Genomic DNA, 20,581 nt, shown 5'->3' with positions numbered 1-20,581 from the left:
TTTGGTGGCCTCCCTTGCCTTCTAAATGAGGCCGATAAGCCTGACATAAGGTCCCTGTCGGTGGGGAGGGAAGGACTATTTCGTCTGGGAATCAGGCGGTTGCCTCCCGGCTTTGCTCTGGGCTGCCGGTGGCTTTATCCGTACAAGTTCAGCAAGGTTAGGTTCTTCAGCTTCCCTTTTCAGCTTTCTCAGCTGCGAAGGGATGGTGTGAGGCTGAGCTTAGCTCATCGTGAAATATATTCCATGAAGCCTGGGAGCTGGGGGCGTTGCAGAAAGACAAGGTTGTTCAAGGAGGTTGGAAGGGATGGGGGGTATTTATTCCACTGCACCATGTTCTTCCCAGGGGCATTAATGTGACACACGTCCTGAGTTTGTCCTGGTGACAAACACGCTGTGGAACAGCAGCTGGAGGTGCCTGCGATCCCGGGAGGATGGCTTGTGGAGCCGAAGAACAAGAGGAAAGGTCTGAGATTTGGAGGGGGCAGCCCGGACCTTGGCTTGGAAGACCGAGAGCTCCCACGTGCTGTGGGCTCCAGGCACTCCTGCTCTTCCTCCATCTCTGTTGCTTTGGTTTTGCCACACAAGGGTTTCATCACAGGACCTGTTACGAGTGAGGATGTGTGTGAGAAGGTTGGGAAGGACAAGTCTCCAGTGGACGTCCCTGTTGCAGAAGGGCAAGTACTCAAGTGAGCGGTGGCCCAGGAGATAAAGCCATCAAGGTGGGTTGGGAATGTCCACCCTGGATGAGGAACCCTCCAGGCTCTCAGCTGTGAGTTAGCTGTGGAAGAAGATCTCCCACCACAAGAAACAACCTGTTGTTGGCTGTCTCAGGGAGGGGTTGTACTCTGGGTTAGGGCTTGCTCTCCCTGCGAGCAGCCTGACCAAGACCCATCTTTCAAAGAGGCTCTTTTTACCTGCGTGATGCCCCGCGTAGGGTGGGAGGCTGCAGTGCGGTGGGCTGCATATCCAGGGCGGAACAGGCAGGAGAATGTCTTGGGCAATGGTTCCTTTCCGGAAAGGCCCTGCCTTGACAAGAGACAGAGAAATTGCCACAGCTGCTGCTCCTGGCAGCCTTGCCGAGGCAACAGAGCAGGCAAAGCGATTTAGCATTGCTCCAGTCATCCGTGATGGCAGAGATCATTGCATCAACCTCTTCAGCCTTGCGATTAATGCTGAAAAAGCATCCTTTGAGGGCTGGAAGGAGAGCGTTGGTCCCCGGAGACCTGTACTCTGAAGCAGAGGCAACCCTCTCCAGCTGTGGTCCTCCCATCCTGCAGTCTCATCCGTCTCCTTTTGTGTGTGGCTGTTGACCCGCACGCTCCCGTAGCGATGGAGTTCTTAGAGACAGGAACCCAGGATGGTTCCTCAGGGGAGGAGGGAATATGTGAATTTACGTGAATTTCTTGTCTTATAATGAAAATCCAGTGTTTGAGCTTTCTGAGTGCTTAAAATCAAAGTCCCCATTAGAGAGGTTGTGTGTGGCAGTGACGGGAAAGGAGGAGGAGAGGAAGGGATGCAGTTGGGGTCGGGTAGGAGGAGGAGTGCGAACATGTAGTGGAGCTTTGGGAAGCTGGTGAGAACTGTCTCCCCAGCTGGCTTTGCTTACCCATGGTGGGTACAGGAGCAAGGCAGAACTTGGGGACATGTAAAGCACTGAGTTTTTAGGAAAATTTTTTTTTTTTTTTCATGCAAAAATTGTCTTCACTTCTGAAACTGTCTGCTCCAGGACTAATTACTACCAAATAACCGTGACACCAGGGGGGACCCAAGCCCCATGAATTGTGTGTGTTTGCGCCATCTGCTCCTTATTCTGCGGGTGACGTTCCCATAGTTGGGGGCAGTAAAATACGTCCCTGGAAGCACATGGACTAATGTACCCGAGCATGTCTGGGCTGGCAGCCTTGTCCAGGGCTCGTCCTTGCCCTGCGCTAGGGGCTCTGGCTGCCCGTGGCTACTTTCTGAAAGGTTTTATCTTGCTGGGACTCGCTGCCCAGCTTATCTCTGAAGATGGGGGATGCTCCTGGATGTGCTGCAGGATTTCTCTTGCAGCTTAGGTGGGTGCTGGAAGGGGAGGAGGTCCGGAGCACGTCTGTGCCTGCAGCGAGGTGGGGCTGAAGCTTACTCCCTTTGCTGGGGGAAGGAATCTCCATCTCCATCCTGGAGAGGAGAAAAGTGTTCACGACTCTCACCGAAGCTTCCAGCAGCGACCCAGGAGCCTGTGCCTGGTCCCCATCAGCCCTCTCGGGGTGCTAGCACCTCCCGTACCCACCAACCCACCCGGGCTCATTCCTTCGCCTCTCGGTTTGTCTGTGCCTGACAGATGCCACTTTGCAGCTCCCCCGGCTCCTCTGGGGTGGGAGCAGCTGGGTGGTTCGGCCCCGGGAAGCGCAGGCAGGCAGGCGGGCAAGGTGTAAATTGCATGGCGGGCTGCCTTCGCCAAGGTGAAAATGAAAAACTCTCCCAGATATCGAGCCTGGCGTTTCGCGGCTGCTGCGGTCCAAATGCATTCCCTCTCACCGCGGCGGAGCAGATCTCGGGGGCTGATTTTCACCTGCCTGTCCCGAAGCCACGGCGCTGCTGTGTCGGCAGGTCAGTGTCCTGGTTGTAGGCAGGATGGGGACCTGCTTGCGGGAAGAGGGGGAAGGATGCTAGTGCAGAGGGCAGGGAGGGATGCTGATGGGCGCTGGAGGCGCTAATTGCCAGGCACTATATTTTGCTACCTTGAGGATTTGCTGTCCTTTGGCGAGACATTTTTCTGCTGCTGTAGTGCTGGTGGTGCCGCTCGTTTTTTCCTGCTGGCTGACGGAAATGGCCTTTTCTTGATTGCAATAATATCACCTTCTGTTTCTGAAACACCTCGCAGCCCGGAGGATTTGAAAGTAAAGTGCACGTGCGTGGGAGCAGTCTCACCACCTCTGAAATGTGAGTTTCTCCAGGCTGGAAAGCAGCAGCTGTTTCGCAGCCCTCGGCAGCCTGGTGTTCACGGCTGTGCCGGGTGCTGGAGCTGGCTCTGAGTGCCGGCCGTGCCGGGAGGCAGGGCCCGCCGGCTCCATGTGCACCCTGCTTCAGCTGCTAGCCGAGATGTTGGGGGTTTCCTTGATGCTTGTGGTATTACTGGTGTTAAAGCGTGTCTGCCTGCCTATCCCTCTAGCAACTTGTCCTCCCTTCTGCCCAAACCATCTCTTGGGCCGATGGTTCCTCCCCAGCCCCTGCCTGACTCCTGCCCCTCAGCAGGCAGCCCCAAGCGCCTGGGCTTTGTCCCTGTCTCCCGTGGTCAGGCTGTGTCTTGGCAGGGAGGACCACCCAGTCCAACTCCCCTGCCATGGGCAGGGCCATCTTGCACTAGATGAGGTTGCTCAAAGCCCCGTCCAACCTGACCTTGAACAACTCCAGGGATGGGGCATACACAGCTTCTCTGGGCAACATGGTCCAGTGTTGCACCACTCTCATAACAAGACATTTCTTCCTTCTGTCCAGTCTAATCTGCCCTCTTTCAGTTTAAAACCATTGCCCTTGCACTGTTACTACAAAAAAAAAAAAAGTCTCTCCCCATCTTTCTTACAAGCCCCCTTTATATATTGAAAAGTCTCCCTGGAGCCTTCTCTTCTCCAAGCTGAACAACCCCAACAGTCTCAGCCTTTCTCCATAGCAGAGGTGTTCCAGCCCTTGGACTGTTTCTGTGGGCTCCTCTGGACCCACTCTGACAGATCCATGACTGTCTTGTGCCGGGGACCCCAAAACTGGAGGCACTGTGCCCTGGGGGGGTCTCACGGTGTGGAGCAGAGGGGGAGCAGCCCCTCTCTCGGCCTGCTGGCCACTCTGCTTGTCATGCAGCCCAGGAGACACTTGGCTTCCTGGGCTGCAAGTGCACATTGAAACCAAGTTTGAAACCTGGGGAGGAAGGGGTGCCTTTGTTGTTGTTGCTGTCACCAGCTTGGACTTGGGACCAAAGCGATGTTTAACCTTGAGCTACTGTGTGGACAAGGAGAAATGGAAACGGGGACATCCCCAGTCTGGGACTGGGACAGCGAGATGGCCTAGCAAGGAGTCTGTTCCCTGTCTGAACTGGGAGAGTGCCGACGGGTGCTGTGTGCTGTGCAAACTGAATTGCAAAGCATCTCTGCACTACCTAGCGCCCGTGGTCTAAGATAAGCGGGGATGACACACCGAGCGTGGAGCGTGTGAGGAAGCGAGGAGGATGTGGCACACAGCGCGCTCCCTCCGGTCCTAGCTGGTGGCTCAGTTTCAGCTCTAATTTTAGCAACTGATTTTAGGGCCCTTCAGCTCCACGTGGTTTTGTTGTTTCTTTAAAATTGCTGGGACCGAATCATCTGACCCTGTCACTGGGAGGAGGAGAGGATGGATGCCTCCGGTTGGAAGCAAGACGTGGGGGAGTCGTGTTGTCTGAGCAGGCAGGAGGTGCTGGCATGTGGGGATGGGGCTGGCAGGTCCCCTGGGGGTAGGGGGTAGTGCCAGATGACTTGCTGGCACTAACCTGAGTGGCTCAAGTGCCGGTGGTGGCACGGGCAAGGGAAAGCTCATGGCAGTGAGGGCGATGCTCTGGCTGGCTGGCCGGGGGGATGCTCGCAACCCCCAGCAATGGGCATAAGCCCCCCATGTGTTCGTACCCACCGTCTGTTCCTCCTTCAGGCGCAGCGGTGTAATAAATGGAGGGAGAGGAGCCCTGGTGCAGCAGTGGGGCTGGAGGGGTGTCCCTTAGCATCCCCCCCACTGCCCCCAGGGCAGGAGCCAGACACCCACTCTGCATCGCTGGTATTTAGTGAAGCATACTTGAGGCCGCCAGTCCACTTCAGTAGCAGGACGGACCTGGGTCTAACTCGTCAGTGGGCTGACCCCGCTCTCCCGCTGCCTACGGAAACCCCCCTCGTGTGGCTGGCGTGGCTCCGGGACTGCAGCGAGATGCGGATGGAGCTGGCCCCATGTGCCCGGTGTCCTTCTGCTTCACTGTTGGTGGCACATCCCATTGCCATAAGAGCAGAGGCGAGTGGTGGCACCGGGCGTGTTGTGCCAAGCTGATGCCCCTGGTAAACAATCCACAGGGGGCTGCCTGGTGCCCCTAAGGCAGAAGAGGAGGAACGTCTGCCAGGTGTCAGGTCTCTGCTCCCAGTGGCTTTTCCAGTCCCGTGTGGGTTTTACTGGCATTTTTTCACATTTTGCAGGCCGGAGGTCCTCTGGCAGGAGTAGTGACAGGCGCAGGCAATGGCTGTATATGTGTGGCACAGTGGTGGCTGGGGTGCGAGGTGGACATCTCTGCAGTGGAGCCAGAAGCTGCTGGGCAGCGTGGAGAGCTCAGCCCGCAGCCCCACTCCAGCAGAAAGCTCGGTGGTGGCATGAAAAGCCTCTCCCCTGCTGCTGCCACAGCCGTGGGCCCTGAAATGGCGACGCAGTGGGCTGGCGTGGCTTAACCATCACCCCGTGAGCCGTGCCGGGAGGTCTCGGTGGCAAGTCAGGGGGGCTGTGGGGCCAGAGGGCTTGTGGCCAGAAGCCGGGCGAGGACAGCGGCTGCTTCCCCACCGCCTTCCCTGTGACCCTACAAGTGTTTTGGGTCAGACAGGGGGTTCAGCTGGAGCCTGAGCGCCAGCATGCCCGGGCACGGTGAGGATCCTGAGAGCATCTGCAAGGCTCGTTTGCTGCTCTCCTAACAAGCTGAATTCTTCCAGCAGTGGGAGATGAAACAGATCCAGTCGGTGGCATTTGAATTCCTGAGCAGTTGAGCCTGACGGAGTGACAAAGCCGGTCCCCGCAGTGCCCCAGCTCACCTTCTGCTTCCCGGCAGGCGCTGAGGGGCACAGTGTGGCGTGAGCACCCTGCCACCTCCTTCCAGTTTGGCACAATTCTGCTGGGATTTTAATGATTGCAGGTCATGTCTCAGCCACCTCCTCATGTGTCTCGTAGCCCTGGGGCTGCTCTCCTGCAAGCCCGGGAAAGCGGGGGCATCCTCTGGCTGGGAGGCTGTGCCCAAGCTGTTCTCTGGGCAGATGATGGGGTCTATTCCTTAATGAACGAGTTGGGAAAGGAAAATCTGTGCTGCCAGGGAGGTGCCACCTCCTGCTGCTGGAGAAGCTCTCCCGAAATGCTGGTTCGGTGCATAATCCTTGTCATAGTTTCTGATGCACGAGGCCAGCGGATGCTCCATTCCTAGAGGGATGAGGCCAACCTGGAGAAAGTCCTACAGGGAGCAGGGAGTCAGGGGTGGTGGGTGATTCAGAAACAACCCAGGGGTAAAGATAGGGTGGGATGTTATTTCACTTGGGAAAGAGGAGTGCAAGAGTCTTCCCCTACGTAAACCCTTGTTCCCAAGAGGATGGTGAGCAGCACCCGACCACGGCCCTTGGATGGGCCAAGAAGGAATTGGCTGCAAGGGAAACAGTGGGTCTGGCATGGCCGGAGTATGCCGGAGCTGCTGTGCACGTCGGGACTGACCTGGTGGGCTCTGGATGCGTTGTCTTTGCTGTGTACGTGTAGCTGGACTGTATGGATTACGTGCGATAAATCCCATGTTTCGGGTGCCTGGTGGAGGGTCCTGCATAGAAATAAGCCTCGCATGCTGCGCTGCCGCCTCCGTCTTTGCTGTCCATAGGAAGGGCGAGCTCCTGGCAGAGGCTGAGAAGGGAGGTGGCACAGCACGACCTTGCGAAGGGACGAGTCCCCTTGCCTGTCCTACTTACTGGTCCTGCTGTCCTAGCCAGAAGCCTGGCCCTGACACCATCGGCATCCCACTGCTCGCCTCTCGCTGAGCTCTTCTGCCCGTGTGAGACTGCATTTGATTTGGCTGGAGGGCTCTGCCTTGCGAACTCCACGTCCACCTTGCTGCTCCATCTGTTGGCTTAGCCGCACGGTTAGCGAGGGGCTTTCTCCTCAGCTGCAGAGTGTATTATCGCCTGTTGAGTGTCTCTGTTGTTTTGCCACATCGTTGAGCCTTCGCTAATTCGCTTTCCGCTTACGCCTTCGCCTTTGGACTCTGCTCTCCGGTCTCTCCAGGTTGTTTCTTTCCCTTGCAGCCGCCTTCTCCACTGCCGTAATCCTAAGACCGCTCTGTCCTATGCTGACACCCGCCTCTTGGTTGCACTTTGCTGCACCTCTGCCTGTGCTTGCCTGGCCACTGCCTGCCTCCCGACCTCCTTTGGGGTGATCACAAGGGCAATCTCCCTTGCATCCCCTTTGGATGATGCCTTTATCCATTTTTTTGGATGATGCCCTTATCCATTTCTCTTGTCCTGGCTCCCCACCTCATTGCCTCTGCCCTTTCAAGTTTTTATGCAGCCTCATCCCTTTGGTCCGAGCCTGGACGGGACAGCGTTCCCAGCTGCCACCTCCCTGCTCCTTCCTGGGGACGTTGTCCTCTCCTGAGCCTGGCTGCCCGTGCTCAGCTCTGCAGCAGCCCTGCCAGGAGCTGGGTTGCTCTGGGAAGAAGCGCAGAAGCAGAGGCCAGCTCGCTAGCTTGGCTCCCAGCCTGGTTTATACGGGCATAAATTAGGACCACCAGGCTCTGCTTTCCCTCCATTTCCTTTTGGGGAAAACCCTGAATGAATTGGGAAGAAGGCAAGTATTAAGCATCCTTATAGCTGTCTGTAACAAGGCAGGCGTTGGTATTGACAGTGAATGCCCGGCCACTTCGGCATCGTCCCACTGACCTGGTCCACGGCGGTGGGCTTTGGCTGCGGGGCACCTGGGCTCTTCTGGCTTCAGGGAGACAAAGCTGCTTCCCACCCTGGCAGGGTGGAGCATCCTCATCTCTCTAACAGGCTAATCCTTGAGTGTGAAGCAGCATTTGGCTCAAGATCCAGTGCAGGACCCTGCTCTTCATACAGGTGTGCATTTTTACTCCTTAAAGAGCCATAATTCCCACATTTTGTGTGCGTGGAGGGGGCGTTGTTTGTGCTTTGGGGGAGTCACTACTATGGCTATGTAGTTGGAAGGGGAGTTGTAGCAGCCTAGGTGAATTGTAGGGAGAGGGTACGGCCCAGATCCACTCTTTAGGAATCCCAAGGTGGGCTTTGGGAAGTCAGCTTGGGATGTCTTGGAGGCCAGACTGGAGCCCTGAGGTTTTAGACTGGTTAGAGACTTCATATGAGTCTATTGAAGGTCTCTTTGCTCTAAGATCCTTTGAGTTGTCCCAGTCTGCATTAAGTGTTGGAGGGCCAGCTGGATGCATCCAAAAAACCTGCGAATCTTGGAGATACCCGTCTCTGGTATGTGTTGCAGTAACCTAAAATAACGAACGAAGCTGAAGATTGGCTGATGGGCTGGTGGTTGGTAGAGCAAGGGGCAGAGCGGTGGGGAGGGTTCTTGTCTGCGTTGTTGCTGAAAAAGCAGGAGTGATATGAGCCGCCTCTGCTCTGTTGCTAAAAACAGCCCGGCTTGTTTTTATTTAATACAGTTTTGATCTGCGTGCGTTAGTGTTTCACCTGCCTGCGAGTGGGAACTCCGGGCTCCGTGCGCCTTGGAAGCCCGCCTGCGTCCCTGCGCGTCCCTGTGGCACGGGGCTTGCAAATGTGGCTCCTCCACATGGAAGGAGGGACCCTGCCGAAATTCAGGCTCGAAGGTGTCGGGATGGAACGGGTGAAGCTTCTGTTGGGTTTTGTGTTTCTGCTGCTGTGGTGCTGCTGGGTAAACGGGGGCCCTGCAGAGCCCGCTCCTGCGTGCTTTCCCGGGAAAATAGACCCAAAAATGGCTCACCTGGGGTTTTCTCCCTGTCCTGCTTACGCAGCATCCTGCCAGCATGGAGGGGGCTCTCCGGGTGGCCTTGCTGCCAGCGCTGGGGGGAGGGTTGGCATTGGCTCCTGTCTGTTGTGGATTCTGCCTGGTGCCGGAGTTTGGCTGGGACATAAATGATTCAAAATCTATTTGGTCCATCCCCAGGGGTGAAGGGGGTCAGGAACGAACGGGCCTCTGTAAGGTCCTGATTGATGTGTCCATAGAGCTCGTCCTTGAAGAGAGGCCAGCCCTGGCTTCGGAGAGCCCCAGACGGGTAGGGATGCTGCTAGAGGATGTCTGGGCAAGCCACGCCAGGGGGAACGTGGCGAGGAGGAGGATGAGGATAGTTGAGGCAGGGAGGAAGAGGGGGATAGTCAGGGCAAGGAGAAGGAGGAGGGTAATTGGGGTGGTTGCAGGGTTTAAATAAAAGCTGTCACTGATTTGAAAAGGAGAAAGAAAGAAAAAGAAAACCCGCTGAAGAGACGCTCTCCCTTCTCACCCGGCTTTTAATCAGCCGCCCCCTCTGCCAGCAAGCAGCTGGCGGGCGGGCGGGCGAGGAGGGGGTGGCAAGAGGGGTCCAGCTGCTCCTCGGCCCGGCCCCAGCGCCCCGAGAGTCCCCGCAGCCCCAGCTCGGCGTGGGTCAGGGCATGGCCTGGGGGGGAATATGCCCCCCATCACAGGTCCCTGGTGGGCTTTGGGGGGCTGAGGTCTTGAAGTGTGCTGCCGGAGGGAGGTGGAGCGAGGAAGAGGAGGAGGGGGAGTTGTCTGAAATGCCAGGGATTCATCTCCCACTCCCCCTGCCCTTGCCGTTCTGAAAGGAGCTGCTTGAGCAGCTCTGGATTATATTAATTAGCGGAGAAGTGCTACGCCTGCTCGTGGGGCCGTGCTGCCAGGAGGAACCAGAGACTTGGCAGGTCCGTGTGAAGCAGCTGCCGGGCTCCCCAAAAACCCTCGCTCCAGCCCAAAATGAACACACCAAACCCAAGGCTGAGCTGGGGGAGCTGAGCCTCCCGGGGGCTTCAGCATCTCCCCCTTGAGCCCGGCCGGCTGCTCACCCCCCGGGGCCAAACCTGCCGGATCTGGCACTTGGGGGGCTGTTGGGATGGGGAAAGCAGCACTGCGGTTTTGGGATGGGACCTACCGCTCCTCACTGGGCCTCCATGTCTGTGGGTGAAGCGGGTCAGTATGTCATGCTGCCAGACCGGCAGGTCCACGTGGTGGGGGGCAAGGGCGCATCCCTGATCTGCGGTCGTCTGCTGTCTTTCAGGAGAGGAAGCTGTGTGCCCACCCCCGGATTGAGATCTACAAGGAGGACCGCATCTACTTCGTGTGTCCCCTCGCACGCCAGGGGGACTTCTACGTGCCTGAAATGAAAGAACTGGAGAGGAAGAGCAGGGCTGCCGCAGCTGAGGCTGAGGATGCCCAGACAGACATCACAGGTATCCATGGCTTATGCATGGGCTCCGTCTTCGATTGGCATCAGCCCTTCCAAGGTCAGGGGTCCTGGTGTCCCCAGTGCTGCCACCTGAGCAGGCAGAGAGGGGCCAACCTGTGCCCACCTGGCGCCCAGCCACTGGGTTTCAGCACTCCTCTTCCCTTTACCCCAGGCTGAGATGGGATCTTGTCCCCGAGGTGTCACACCGTGCCTCGGGGAGCACCCAGGCACCCCTGCGGCATCGGGGCGAGGGCCAAGCTGCCACCGAGCTGCCGGCCCACTGTTGTCAGAGCAGAGCTGGATCTCGCAGCTTTTGGTTGCAGCTGGGCTTGTTTTTCTCCTTGTCATATACATCTTCCTTGATCTCATCTTCATCTGTTACATATTGGGATTGCGAAGAGCTTAAATACCAGGTTGCTGTAGCTGGTGGTGGAGTTACCCGATAGCATCTGCTCAGCGAGATCTGTTGGAGCCTGGATGTATTCATACAGGAAGGGACCACAATGGCTGTAGGCGCAGAACAGCAGTGCTATAGTAACCCGAAATGCTAGTTGCCGTCGCCGGCCCACGTGCTCACATGTCTGCGAGATGCGGGAGCCGGCTAGCCCAACGTTCCCAGGTGCTGGAGGGCATTGCCGAGCTGGCCGCTGGCAGGGGCAGCTGCCTCCTCCTGCCCTGCGGGTCGCCTGCGCTTGTGTAATGGGCATGAAAAAACCATGACGGCTCTCCTCGCCTCCCGGGGAGTTTGGTCATTTGTTTTAACACATCTTCAGGTTTGGGTTGCTTTAATTCTTAATCGCGTGCGGCGTAAAAGCAAGCCTGGGAATTGCTTTCTGGGAGCTCTGTCCATTTAGCGCGGTGATGAAGAGTCTAAATGGAGCGGTTTTCCAGCGCTTTGAGGTCCCGTGTTTTTGCGGTGCTCACTCAGCTTTTCACCTTTTTGGCTGCCTTGTGTCGGGGCGGCTGCTTTGGGCACTGGCCCGGGTTGGCCAAAGGTGGCCCGCTCACTCCAGCACCTTCCCATGGTTGCCCCTTGGTTTTGGAGAGGGACGGCAAGACCCACGTGAGCAAAAGCTCCTTCAGGTCGGTGGCTTCAGCAGCTGTGTGTGCTCCTTTCTGCACTGCTCAGGAGGTGCACGGTCCCGCAGCACAGCTGGGGGATGCTCGGTGCAGCCGCTGCCCTGCGCCCCGGCTGTCTCGGTGCTTTCCCTGCGGTGCCACTGCCGGCGCTCCCGCGGTGGAGGGTCCCCTGCCCTGCTGGAAGAAAGGCTGGGAAGGTTTTTTCAATTTTAGATGGCAAATGATGTTGGGCTTTCTCTTGTGGGACACCCCTACTATGGGCCAGGCTCTCTGGCAGCAGCTCTTGGCAGCTCCTCCGCCACCCCTCCCCTTCCAGTCACATAGATGAGCTTTTGAAGGTGCAATCTGATGTGGTGTCATCTGCTGAGTCTGCACAAAACCAGCTTAAAATAATAATAGCTGTGAGGGGTTGGCCTTGCCTCTGGAACTGAAGAGTTGAGCTTGGATGTCGGCGCTGTGATCGCTGTTGCTGCTGGGCATGGAAACAGAACCAGGTCTGGCGGGGCAGCACATCCTTGCTGCAGCAAGGGTCAGAGAGGGGCGACCTGGCAAGCCTTCAGGCTGCTTGCGCTGCTGCTGCCTGAGGATCTCGGAGGACCCCATGATCTCCTGCATCTCCGTAGTGTCACGGTGCCCTGGGCCAGCACAACTGCTGTCCTCTGGGGGGAGGTCCACGGCTTGTGCAAAGAGAGGTGGTGCCCAGCGAGCATCCTTCTCCCACCACTGCTGGCCTGTTGGTGCTGGGGACTTGGTTTGAGGCTGGTGGTGCTGCCCCAGCTGCAGCAATTGAGCGGCCATCGGGCTGCCCCTGGTTCAGCCGCAAGGTCAAAGTTGGGAGGCGAGGTGGGAGGCGGTAGCTGGCCTCCTCAGGCTCCTCATCTCGCTGCCGAAGTGCCGCATGGGTTTTCTGAGCCCTACTGTGAGAGGACATCCTGCTGGAGGGGGCAGCCAGCAGATCTCCGCTGCCCAGCCACTCACTGGAGATGCTTTGAAGACGTCACCTTGAAGACAACACCTTGAAGACGATGCCTTATGGATTGAGACTAGTCCTCCCTTCCCAAGTATTTTCTGTGCTGGGATCTATGCAGCCACCTCTGAGTTGGAGGAAGAGAAAGCCACTATGTCTTTTCCCATCCTTTTTTGCTCCCTTATTCCTTGGGGAACCTCTCAAGGGACATGCCTTCAACAGCCTTGTTGGCCATAAGATCTTCATGACCCTGCAGATCCCAGGGTGTCTGACAGCTTTTGAGCTTTCCTCTGCTGGCTGGAGGGTGGGTGCAGCGACGTCTTCTTCAGTGCAGGCCCCCTCCTCAATCCCAATTGTGTGGATTTTGGTTATTTCTTGATCCAACTCAGTTCTGCCAGTTTTCCGTTGGGGCAGGACCGCTTGAAAGCTCAGGCAGTGCTGGGGTGCTCCTGGGAGGGTGGGAGAGGGTGGTGGTCACTGCTGGTGGCACTCAGCTCCTCTGGCCATGCCTGAGCTGCTCAAATCCAGATGTGGGGCTCTGACACCCTGCTGCCTCGCAGGGCAAGCGGGAGGACTGGGCAGGTGTTGAGCCCCTTTTCCTCTCCTGAGGCAGCTGAGGATGCTCTACGGGCAGCAGCTTTGGGCTCTCGCTCCTGATGTGGCGACAGACGAAGCTTGTTCTTCCCCTCCCCCCTCCCAAAATACCGAAATAACAGCGATGAGCATGCGATTTCAGAGCGAGCATTGTATTAAGTAATGCTCGGTGTGGACGCAGCACCTTTCAGTCACGGCTCACAAAACTCCCCGCCAGCAGCTGTATTACGCTTTCCTTCAATTAAAGACTTCAGGAGTTCCCAGCACAAAGCGCTGCCGTTTTCCCTCATGTGTCGGCGTGGCCGGTGCCAGGTGGAACCAAGTGACTTGGATTTGCAAGAACAGCTTGGATTTGTTTTTCTGAGCCTCCTGACCTCGGAGCACATATCTCCATTTAGGCTGTCATCCGCTGTCCTCCTTGCTCCCGAGCTCTCCTTGCGAGGTGCCGGGTGCCTGCAGCTCCAGGTGAAGCCAATGGCCGTAAAGGCTGCAGGATGTGATCTGGGGTCTCTGCTTTCCGCCGCCGCTCTGTGAGAAGGGCAGGGGGCTGCCAGCTCCGCTGAGGACACACACACTCGGCACGCAAGGAAGGGGCCGGGGGCTGCAGCTGCCTCCACACCAATTCCATCCCTTCTTCGCCGTCATCAGGGTCATCGGAAAGACGGGAAGCATTTTTGGAAGGCGGCTGACGGGTCTCCGGGGGGCCGGTGTCAATCATGATTAGTTGTTTTGTACTTAATTATTTTCTGGGGCTTTGGCATCAGCGCAGCGCTCAGCGGGCCCTTGCTCCCGGCTCGCTCTCAGCAGCGCGCTCTCCAGCGTGACCCCGCTGCGGCGTGTGGAAGGTGAAAGCAAACAAAAGCAGCCTCGCGCGACACGGGCTCGCTGGCATGAACGCAGATGGTTTCTAAGCACGTGGCTCTGCCCAGGGTCTCAGGTGCTCATTTTCCCGGAGCTGAGTCTGTACAGCCGCGTCCGGGTGCAACCGATGGCATCACCCGCTGAGCCTCAGTGCCACGGGGGGGGGCACCTTCCCTGATGTGCTCTGCCTCCTCCCCGCTTGCTGCCGTCCTCCAAAGAGCCCTGTCTGTTCTGCCTGCCTCTACCTCCCGAGAAGGGTCTCAGCAGGCAGCTCCTGCCGTGCCTTCCTGCTGGTCTGCCTGTCCCAGCCCCTCTGCTGACGGCCGTGTGTGAGCTTCGGCGAGCGCGGAGGAGCTGTGCCCCTCCTGGCAGCGCGTTGATCCATTATTTAGTGGCAGAGGCGATGAATATTTGATCGAACAGGGGGAAGGAGAGGGCCCGGTTGCACCAAGAGGGGACTTGACGCTCGGGCATCGGTGTCCCGCTGGGGCGATGTGGGAGGGGAGATGGTCCTCCTTCCCGGGGGGGATTTGGGGATACTGGTACCTAGGGTGGCACAGGGCTGAGCTGCCGGGGGGGGGTCGGCTCCCCGCCAGGCTCATTAGCAGTGTGGGGCGAGTGGTTCCCATCGCAGCCGTCCCTGGCTGGTATCTTGGTGCTGGCTGCTTGGCTTCCCTTCTTCTTAGGTGGCCCTTGCCTTTGAGGGGCTCCTCAACATGCCGGTGGGGCTTCACCGTGGGCTGTGCCTCTTTTTCCCAAATTAGAACTTTCCGGCTTCCACGTTCCCGCTGAGTGAAGGTGCAGTGGGATGGCTGTGCTGTCCTTGGGGGAGCAGAGCGGAGACAGGGGGTTCCGTGGCACAGGTGGCACCTCACTGCACGCCAGGGGGAAAAGCCATGCTGGATCCAGGTGCTGGGACGGCTCCGGGCGCAGGGACTGGCCTTGGGAAGTGGGATGCAGGGGGTGGTCAGCGGGTTGCTGGGGTACCAAGCACGGTGCCCGGGACAGGATGGAGAAGTGGGTGTGAGGGCTCCCGGAAACCTCCATGCCCATGAGATGGGAGCTGAGCCCCTGCTCGCCCACAGGGCACCTTCCAACGAGGCTTTGGTTGCCCTCTTGGAGCGCTGCCACACTCCCTGCCTGGTCTCTCCGGGCTGTGCTGGGACAGCAGGGGGTTCCTGCCTGACCCCACGCCGTCCCCAGCAGTAGCGGCTCCGTCTCTCAGCCCTGTCCGCTATGACCATGGGTCCCTGGCCAGGCTGGGTGACCGTGCCAGAGCCAGCCTTGTCCTGCGCAGAGGAGAACGAGGCTGCTGAAATGGGCAAATTTGCCAGCTGAGGCTGCTCAAACATGATCAGAAGTGACAGAGCGGTGAAAAAGTGCCGGGCTGAAAGGAAACAGGACTCGATTTATTGTCGCCCTTGGAGCGAGGGAGAGGGAGGCAGCTGCCAGGGGTGAGGACAGCGGTGCTTTCCCGCGGTGGCAGCTCAGAGCAGCGTGTGGGTAGGCTTCATCCCCATCTTCCTCTTCCTGAGCTGCTACTCTTCTCCTCAAGAGCTCCTTTGCTTTGTGGCACGGGGTTACGTGATGGCTTCCCAGCTGAAACGGCCCCCGGGGTGATGCGGGAAGGGTGCTGTGCAGGCAGGGCATGGCTTGGGGGGTCGGGGTCACTCTTGTCCCGGGTTTCAGAGGGACGTGAGATGAACACAAATGACGTGAACTGTCATGAAGCCATGGTGGGAACGTGTCCGTGTCACCTCAGGCCACCAATTTGGCCAAATCGGATTATTATTTTTTTTTAGATCCCCGCTAGAGGCCTTGCAAACCCTTAATTGGCTTCAAGGCTCAGGGTCTGCATGTTCCCCTCCATCCCCTGCAGCTCTCCATCTTCCTGGAGGCTCCACACTGACCCACTGCCCTGCTGCGGTCCTGCCAGGTGGGACGGCACCTCCCGGCTTTCTGCCGCCCGCTCAGTCGCTGCCATCCCCTTCGTGGAGCGCCTCGCTGGCAGCCTGCAGAACATCCTTTTCAACTTAGAGTAAATGTAGTTTCCATGTCGAGGTGCTCCCTGATGCTGCAGCAAAGGCGGTGCGTGTCAGCGGGCGACGGCTCTTTTCTCCTTTTCATGGGGGGGTCACCAGGCGCTGCTTGGGTGGGCAGCCGAGGGCTTGGCTTGGGCCGACTGCCGAAGGGGTTGCATGCCATGGCCAAGGCGAGAGGGTGGAGGCTCTCCAGGTACCCACCAGGCAGGATGAAGTCCATACGCCATCCAGGGGGGATGAAGCAGTGGGTACGCTGCATCTGCGGGTCTTTCCTGGCCGCTCCTCGTCCTGCTACCGCGGCTTGGTCCTCTCTGAGCAGCCCTCGCTCAGCCGGCAGGACCGTGGGATGATGCCGCTCAGAAGGCAGAGGACTGCCATTTACAAGCAGTTCTGCTGGCAGCTGCCCAGGCTGGGAAGAAAAACAGCAAGAAAAAGGGATTTTTTAAGGGTGTTTGGAAGGAAAGTTCCCTCTCTGGTGGGTCTCCTCCAGGAGATTGGTGGCTGCCATGCAGCTGGAGGAGGGTGAGCAGCTCAGCCCCGGGCACCCCAGCTGCAGGAGCCCAGGGGAGGCTGGAGATGCCCACAGGAGCCTGGGGCAGCTCCGTGCCGGTGGCTGGGGATGGAGCCGTGCTGGCAGGAGCCACCATGGAGGAGAGGGCTCTCCGCTTCCACCTGCGAGCCCCTCCACGGTCATCACCATCCTCTTTGCCACTTCCCAGCCCTGCTGGTGGCAAGCTGTGGTCCTCCGCCAGTGCTGCTGCCGAGCGGGACTCCTCCTGGTTTGCATCCTGGTGCGGGACATGATCCTCAGCAGGGGCATCAGGCCCAGCAGGGACGGAGCCCCCGGGGGAGCGGAGGTGCTGGGAAGTGGCCAAGCCCAGCACACGCTTCCCACTGGTGCGAAGCAGACAGGAAGAAGGTGGAGTGGGGAGGGCCGTGATGGAGGAGCCCACCCGGTGTTTGCTGCCGCTGTCGTAATCAGCGATGTGGATCTGTGATGTCACGGTTGACCATGTGGATCTGTGATGTCATAATTAACAATGATTAATGTTTTACAGGAGGGTTTTGTCTCCTGGCTGGTTGCTCCGGCAACAGCACCGAGCTGCTGGTCTCAATCTGACACGCTCATCTCGTTGTCGACTCCTTAATTGTGTTGTCGACCGAGCTAACGAGGCAGGGATCCAGGGAGGGGGCGGTGGGCTGAGGGGTCCACCCGGGCGGGCAGGGGCAGCTCCCGGGGGGCTCGGCTGCGAGAGGGGGTGTGGGCTGGCAGGCAGGTGAGGTGGAGAAGTGCCGAGCGAGCTGGGAAGGCTCCCCCCGTCCTCTGGCACCCCCCGTCCTCTGGCACCCCGAGTCCTGTCTGCCGCTGCCCTGCCTGCCTTCGCGCTGCTGCCGGAGCTGACGGTTACGGGGGAACCACACAGGGAGCGGGAGGGGGTTGCAGGGAATGCTGAAGGCAGCGTTGGGATGCCCTGGCATGAGGTTGGACGTTTGCCCACCTCTGATGGTAGCACATCCGAGGACCTGCCATCCCCTTGGGTGCTCAAGCAATGCCCCGTCACCCTCGCAGCACAGCATCCAGCTCCTTGCCTCGTTCCTGGTGCCATGCCAGGGCAGGGTTGTCCCTCAGCTCCCCAAGCCGGTCATTCTCCCTAAGGAAGGACTTCCCAAGTCCTCGGTGTGTGTGTGGAGGGCAGCACTGGGGCCAGGGCATGGCCAGGAGGTCAGGGCACGGCTGGGAAGCCAGGGGTTGCTTGTGCTGGCTGGGGGGTTCCCTGATTTCAGGGAGGTGCCTGAGTCCAGCTCCTACTTGTCTTGGCCTGGTCGCTTCTCAGAGACAAGGTGACAAGAGGTAGGAGCTCGTCTCCACTGTGGCCTCGTCTCTGAAGTTTCTGGTTGCATCAAAGGCTGTAGCACACCATCCCCATCACCTCCTTCCCGCAGCATTCACTCCCTCCCTTTCTCTCTCCATCCCAGGGGCCGACACCATGAGTGAGACGAGCTCCATCAGCATGGAGGCCACGACCGACAGCAGAGACACCTCGGTGGCCACTTCCATCCTGCTGCCCTTCCCACCCAGCCGTGGCCGGGAGGAGGCGGACAACCGCAGCGAGCACAGCTACAGCGAGTCGGGAGCCAGCGGCTCCTCCTTCGAGGAGCTGGACCTGGAGGTCACCACGGACGGGGAGGGAGCCCCAGGCCTGCTGCCCGATGTGGGCTACGCGGGCAACCAGGAGGTCACAGACAAGTGGACCAAGGAACCCATCGCTGCCGAGAGAGGAGAAGAGTGAAGCGGAGACCTGGCTGCCTCGCCTCCCACCAGGGTCTGAGATACTGGGAACCGGTCGCCTTTCCCGCCTCCTTCCTCTCCAGCCAAGAGATTTCGGTCACTGATTCCCCCCAGGACCTGCTCTCCCTCTTTGCAGAAAGGGCGTTTGACTATTTCGGGGACTCCAGGAGGCTGGGGGGGTCTCCTGCAGCACTCGGCGGCGTGGGGTAGGTGGAGGCGGGGGGGGGGGCAGCGAAATGCCGTTTGTGTGTCTCTAGATGCGTTGCAAATTCCTCACAGGCGTCTCGGGGGGGTGGTGGTGGATGGCAGAGGTGTGTCCCCTCGTCTCTGCCGGTGCCCCTCTCCCCCACAGCTTCTCTCCGCCGTACCGCCACGTCTTTTCTAGCACCAAAGAGCCGTGAGTAGGGTCGGTTGGGTTTGTTCCCCTCTTCTCTTCCCCTTGCTGAAAAATGGAAACATCCCGTGTAAACCTGGTCCTCCTGGCACTGCCACGGGCGCTTTTGGGGTCTGTAATAAAGTGGATGCTTTTCCTCACTGGTGGTCGGTGGCGTTGCTGACTGCCTCTTGGCCGATTGCGCCGTCCTGCCCCGTGGTGGGGAGGGGGTTGCGGCTGGAGGCTGATGGTGGGCTGCCCCCCGTGTCCCCCCCCGAACCGGGGAGCTGCCGAGGGATCTGCGTCCCCACTGCTCGGCCCAGGAAACCCAGCGGGGCCTCGGGGACCATCTGGGACCATCTGCAGGCTGCGGGGCGAGCGGGAAAGGGTCCCAGCCACCATGCTGAGCTGGACTGGGCTGGGTTGGAGGGAGATGGCATCCCTGCTCCTCTTGGGAACCTGCTGAAAGTCAAACCAGGTCTCTGAGCTGCTGGTGGGCCTGGCACCGCTGTGCCCTGCCTGTGGCGGGGGGACCAGCCTGCCTGCGCGGTGCCTCCCTGGCATCCCCTCTGCCTGGTCTTGCTGCCGTGGGGTGCAGGCAGGGAGGGATGTCCGTGCTGATCCCACTTCCCTGTCCCCAAGATGTGGACAAGGGAGCAGCCTGGACATGACCACCACAGTGCTCCGGGGCAATGCCGAGGGCCAGAGCACCTCATCCGGCTGGCAGAGCTCAGCCCCTGCCCTGCCACGGTGCCGCCGGCAGCCCAGGGCTTGTTCCTCAGCAGTTGGATGTGGCAACCCAAAACCAGGGCTTGGGGTGGGTGGACAAGGGGCAGAGGAGGCCTGGCTGTCCCACCGTGGTGGGGACGTGTCCTCCCTGGCTCGGAAAGGTCACGATTAGTCCTGAGCCAGTGATTGACATGAGATTGTTCATAAATATTTTGTGCTCTGAGTGATAAAATATTAAACTCCTCCAGCCCACATGGAAAAATATTGCTCTTCCCGGTGTTTATCTTTGTTGCCGGTTATTACAAAACTGCCAAGCCCCCTGAAATATTTATGCCTGGCTGAGGCTGCGGGGGGGATGGAGCCAGGCGGCAGATCCTGACACCACTTGTCCCCTAACTCCACCGCAGATGGGGACTTGGGGGGGCTTTGCCATCATCCCTCTGCCATCAGCAGTGCCGAAGCAGCAGCCAGGAGGATGCGGCCACTGCCGGGACGCGTGTGAGGCTCACACCAGGTCCCGTTTGCTGGGGGGGAAGCGGGACCTTGGCAGTGCCAGTATCCTTCGGCACAGAACGGCACATCTCTAGCCCTCCCTGGTTCTTCCCTCCCCTCCCCAGTGGTGCCCTTCTCTCCCCAGTGCCCTGCTCTGTCTGTGCTAACAGTCTTGGAAGGAGACGGGTTGGCAGGCACTGGGGTCCTGGTGCCGTGGATCCCCAGCAGGGACCATGCCACAGCGGTGCTGGGTTATCTCCCCCTCATCGGGACTGATGGAGGGGAAGGGGGGGGGCAGACAGAGTGGGTCTGACTCTTGCTGCAGTGCCCTAACCCGCAGCCTGCAAGCACAGCAACGGGCAGTGGGGAAACTGGGGCACAGAGTGGTGAGGCGGTTACTTTGGGGTGGTGCCCCAGAGGTACCCCTGGCCCCTGCCCACCCCTGCAGGTCCTGTGTCATTCCCCGTCCTGTTCTTGTCCCTGAGTCACGGAGCTCCCTGGGACAGCCAGGCTGCCAGCACGGGACTGATGGGGATGCAGCGCAGCGGGATCCTGGGCAGCCGAATGGCTCCAGAATGGGTTTGGGCAAGCGGTGGAGACCTGGAACGCTAAATCCAGCCGCTGCCTCTGCCTGCGGAGGAGACAGCTCAGGGAGCATCGTCTGAAGCCTTCCCCCAGCGTGGTGCTCGGGCCAATGGTGAGTGCTGGGGGCTGTGTGGAGTGCGGGAGTCAGTGAGGTGATGCTGGTCCCCTGGGTGCCCCCAAAGGCTTGGGGGAGTGGGGGGCTGGGCAGGGGGGGAACAGCCCCAGGGGCACCAGGTTGTAGCTGTGGAGCTGGAGCTGGAGCTGGGACCCCTCTCGCTGGGCTGGGACTGAGCGGGGAGGATGGGGCTGTCGCAGGGCGGAAGGGTGTGCAGTGCTCCCAGCCCTGCTAGCGGCCTGTAAGAAATTAATCTTGTTTATTGTCCTGCATATCACTATAATGGCTTTGGCAACCCCC

At 59.2% G+C, this 20,581-nt stretch overlaps 1 protein-coding gene across 1 annotated transcript in view; it reads left to right on the top strand.

Moving 5' to 3' along the window:
- TEX264 (testis expressed 264) overlaps positions 1-17,988 on the top strand; it is a 40,377-nt gene extending 22,389 nt beyond the window's left edge. Inside the window, exons 3-4 of the mRNA XM_009881094.1 lie at positions 9,986-10,157; positions 17,675-17,988. Of these exons, the coding sequence (XP_009879396.1) occupies positions 9,986-10,157; positions 17,675-17,988 (486 nt within the window). The remainder of the gene's footprint in view (positions 1-9,985; positions 10,158-17,674) is intronic.
- Positions 17,989-20,581: the final 2,593 nt, after the last annotated feature.

Source organism: Charadrius vociferus, unplaced genomic scaffold (assembly GCF_000708025.1).
Source record: "Charadrius vociferus isolate BGI_N301 unplaced genomic scaffold, ASM70802v2 scaffold223, whole genome shotgun sequence".
NCBI classification, from domain to species: Eukaryota; Metazoa; Chordata; class Aves; order Charadriiformes; family Charadriidae; genus Charadrius; species Charadrius vociferus.
Note: the sequence above shows the minus strand (reverse complement) of the source record. Positions and strands in the feature narration are given on the sequence as shown.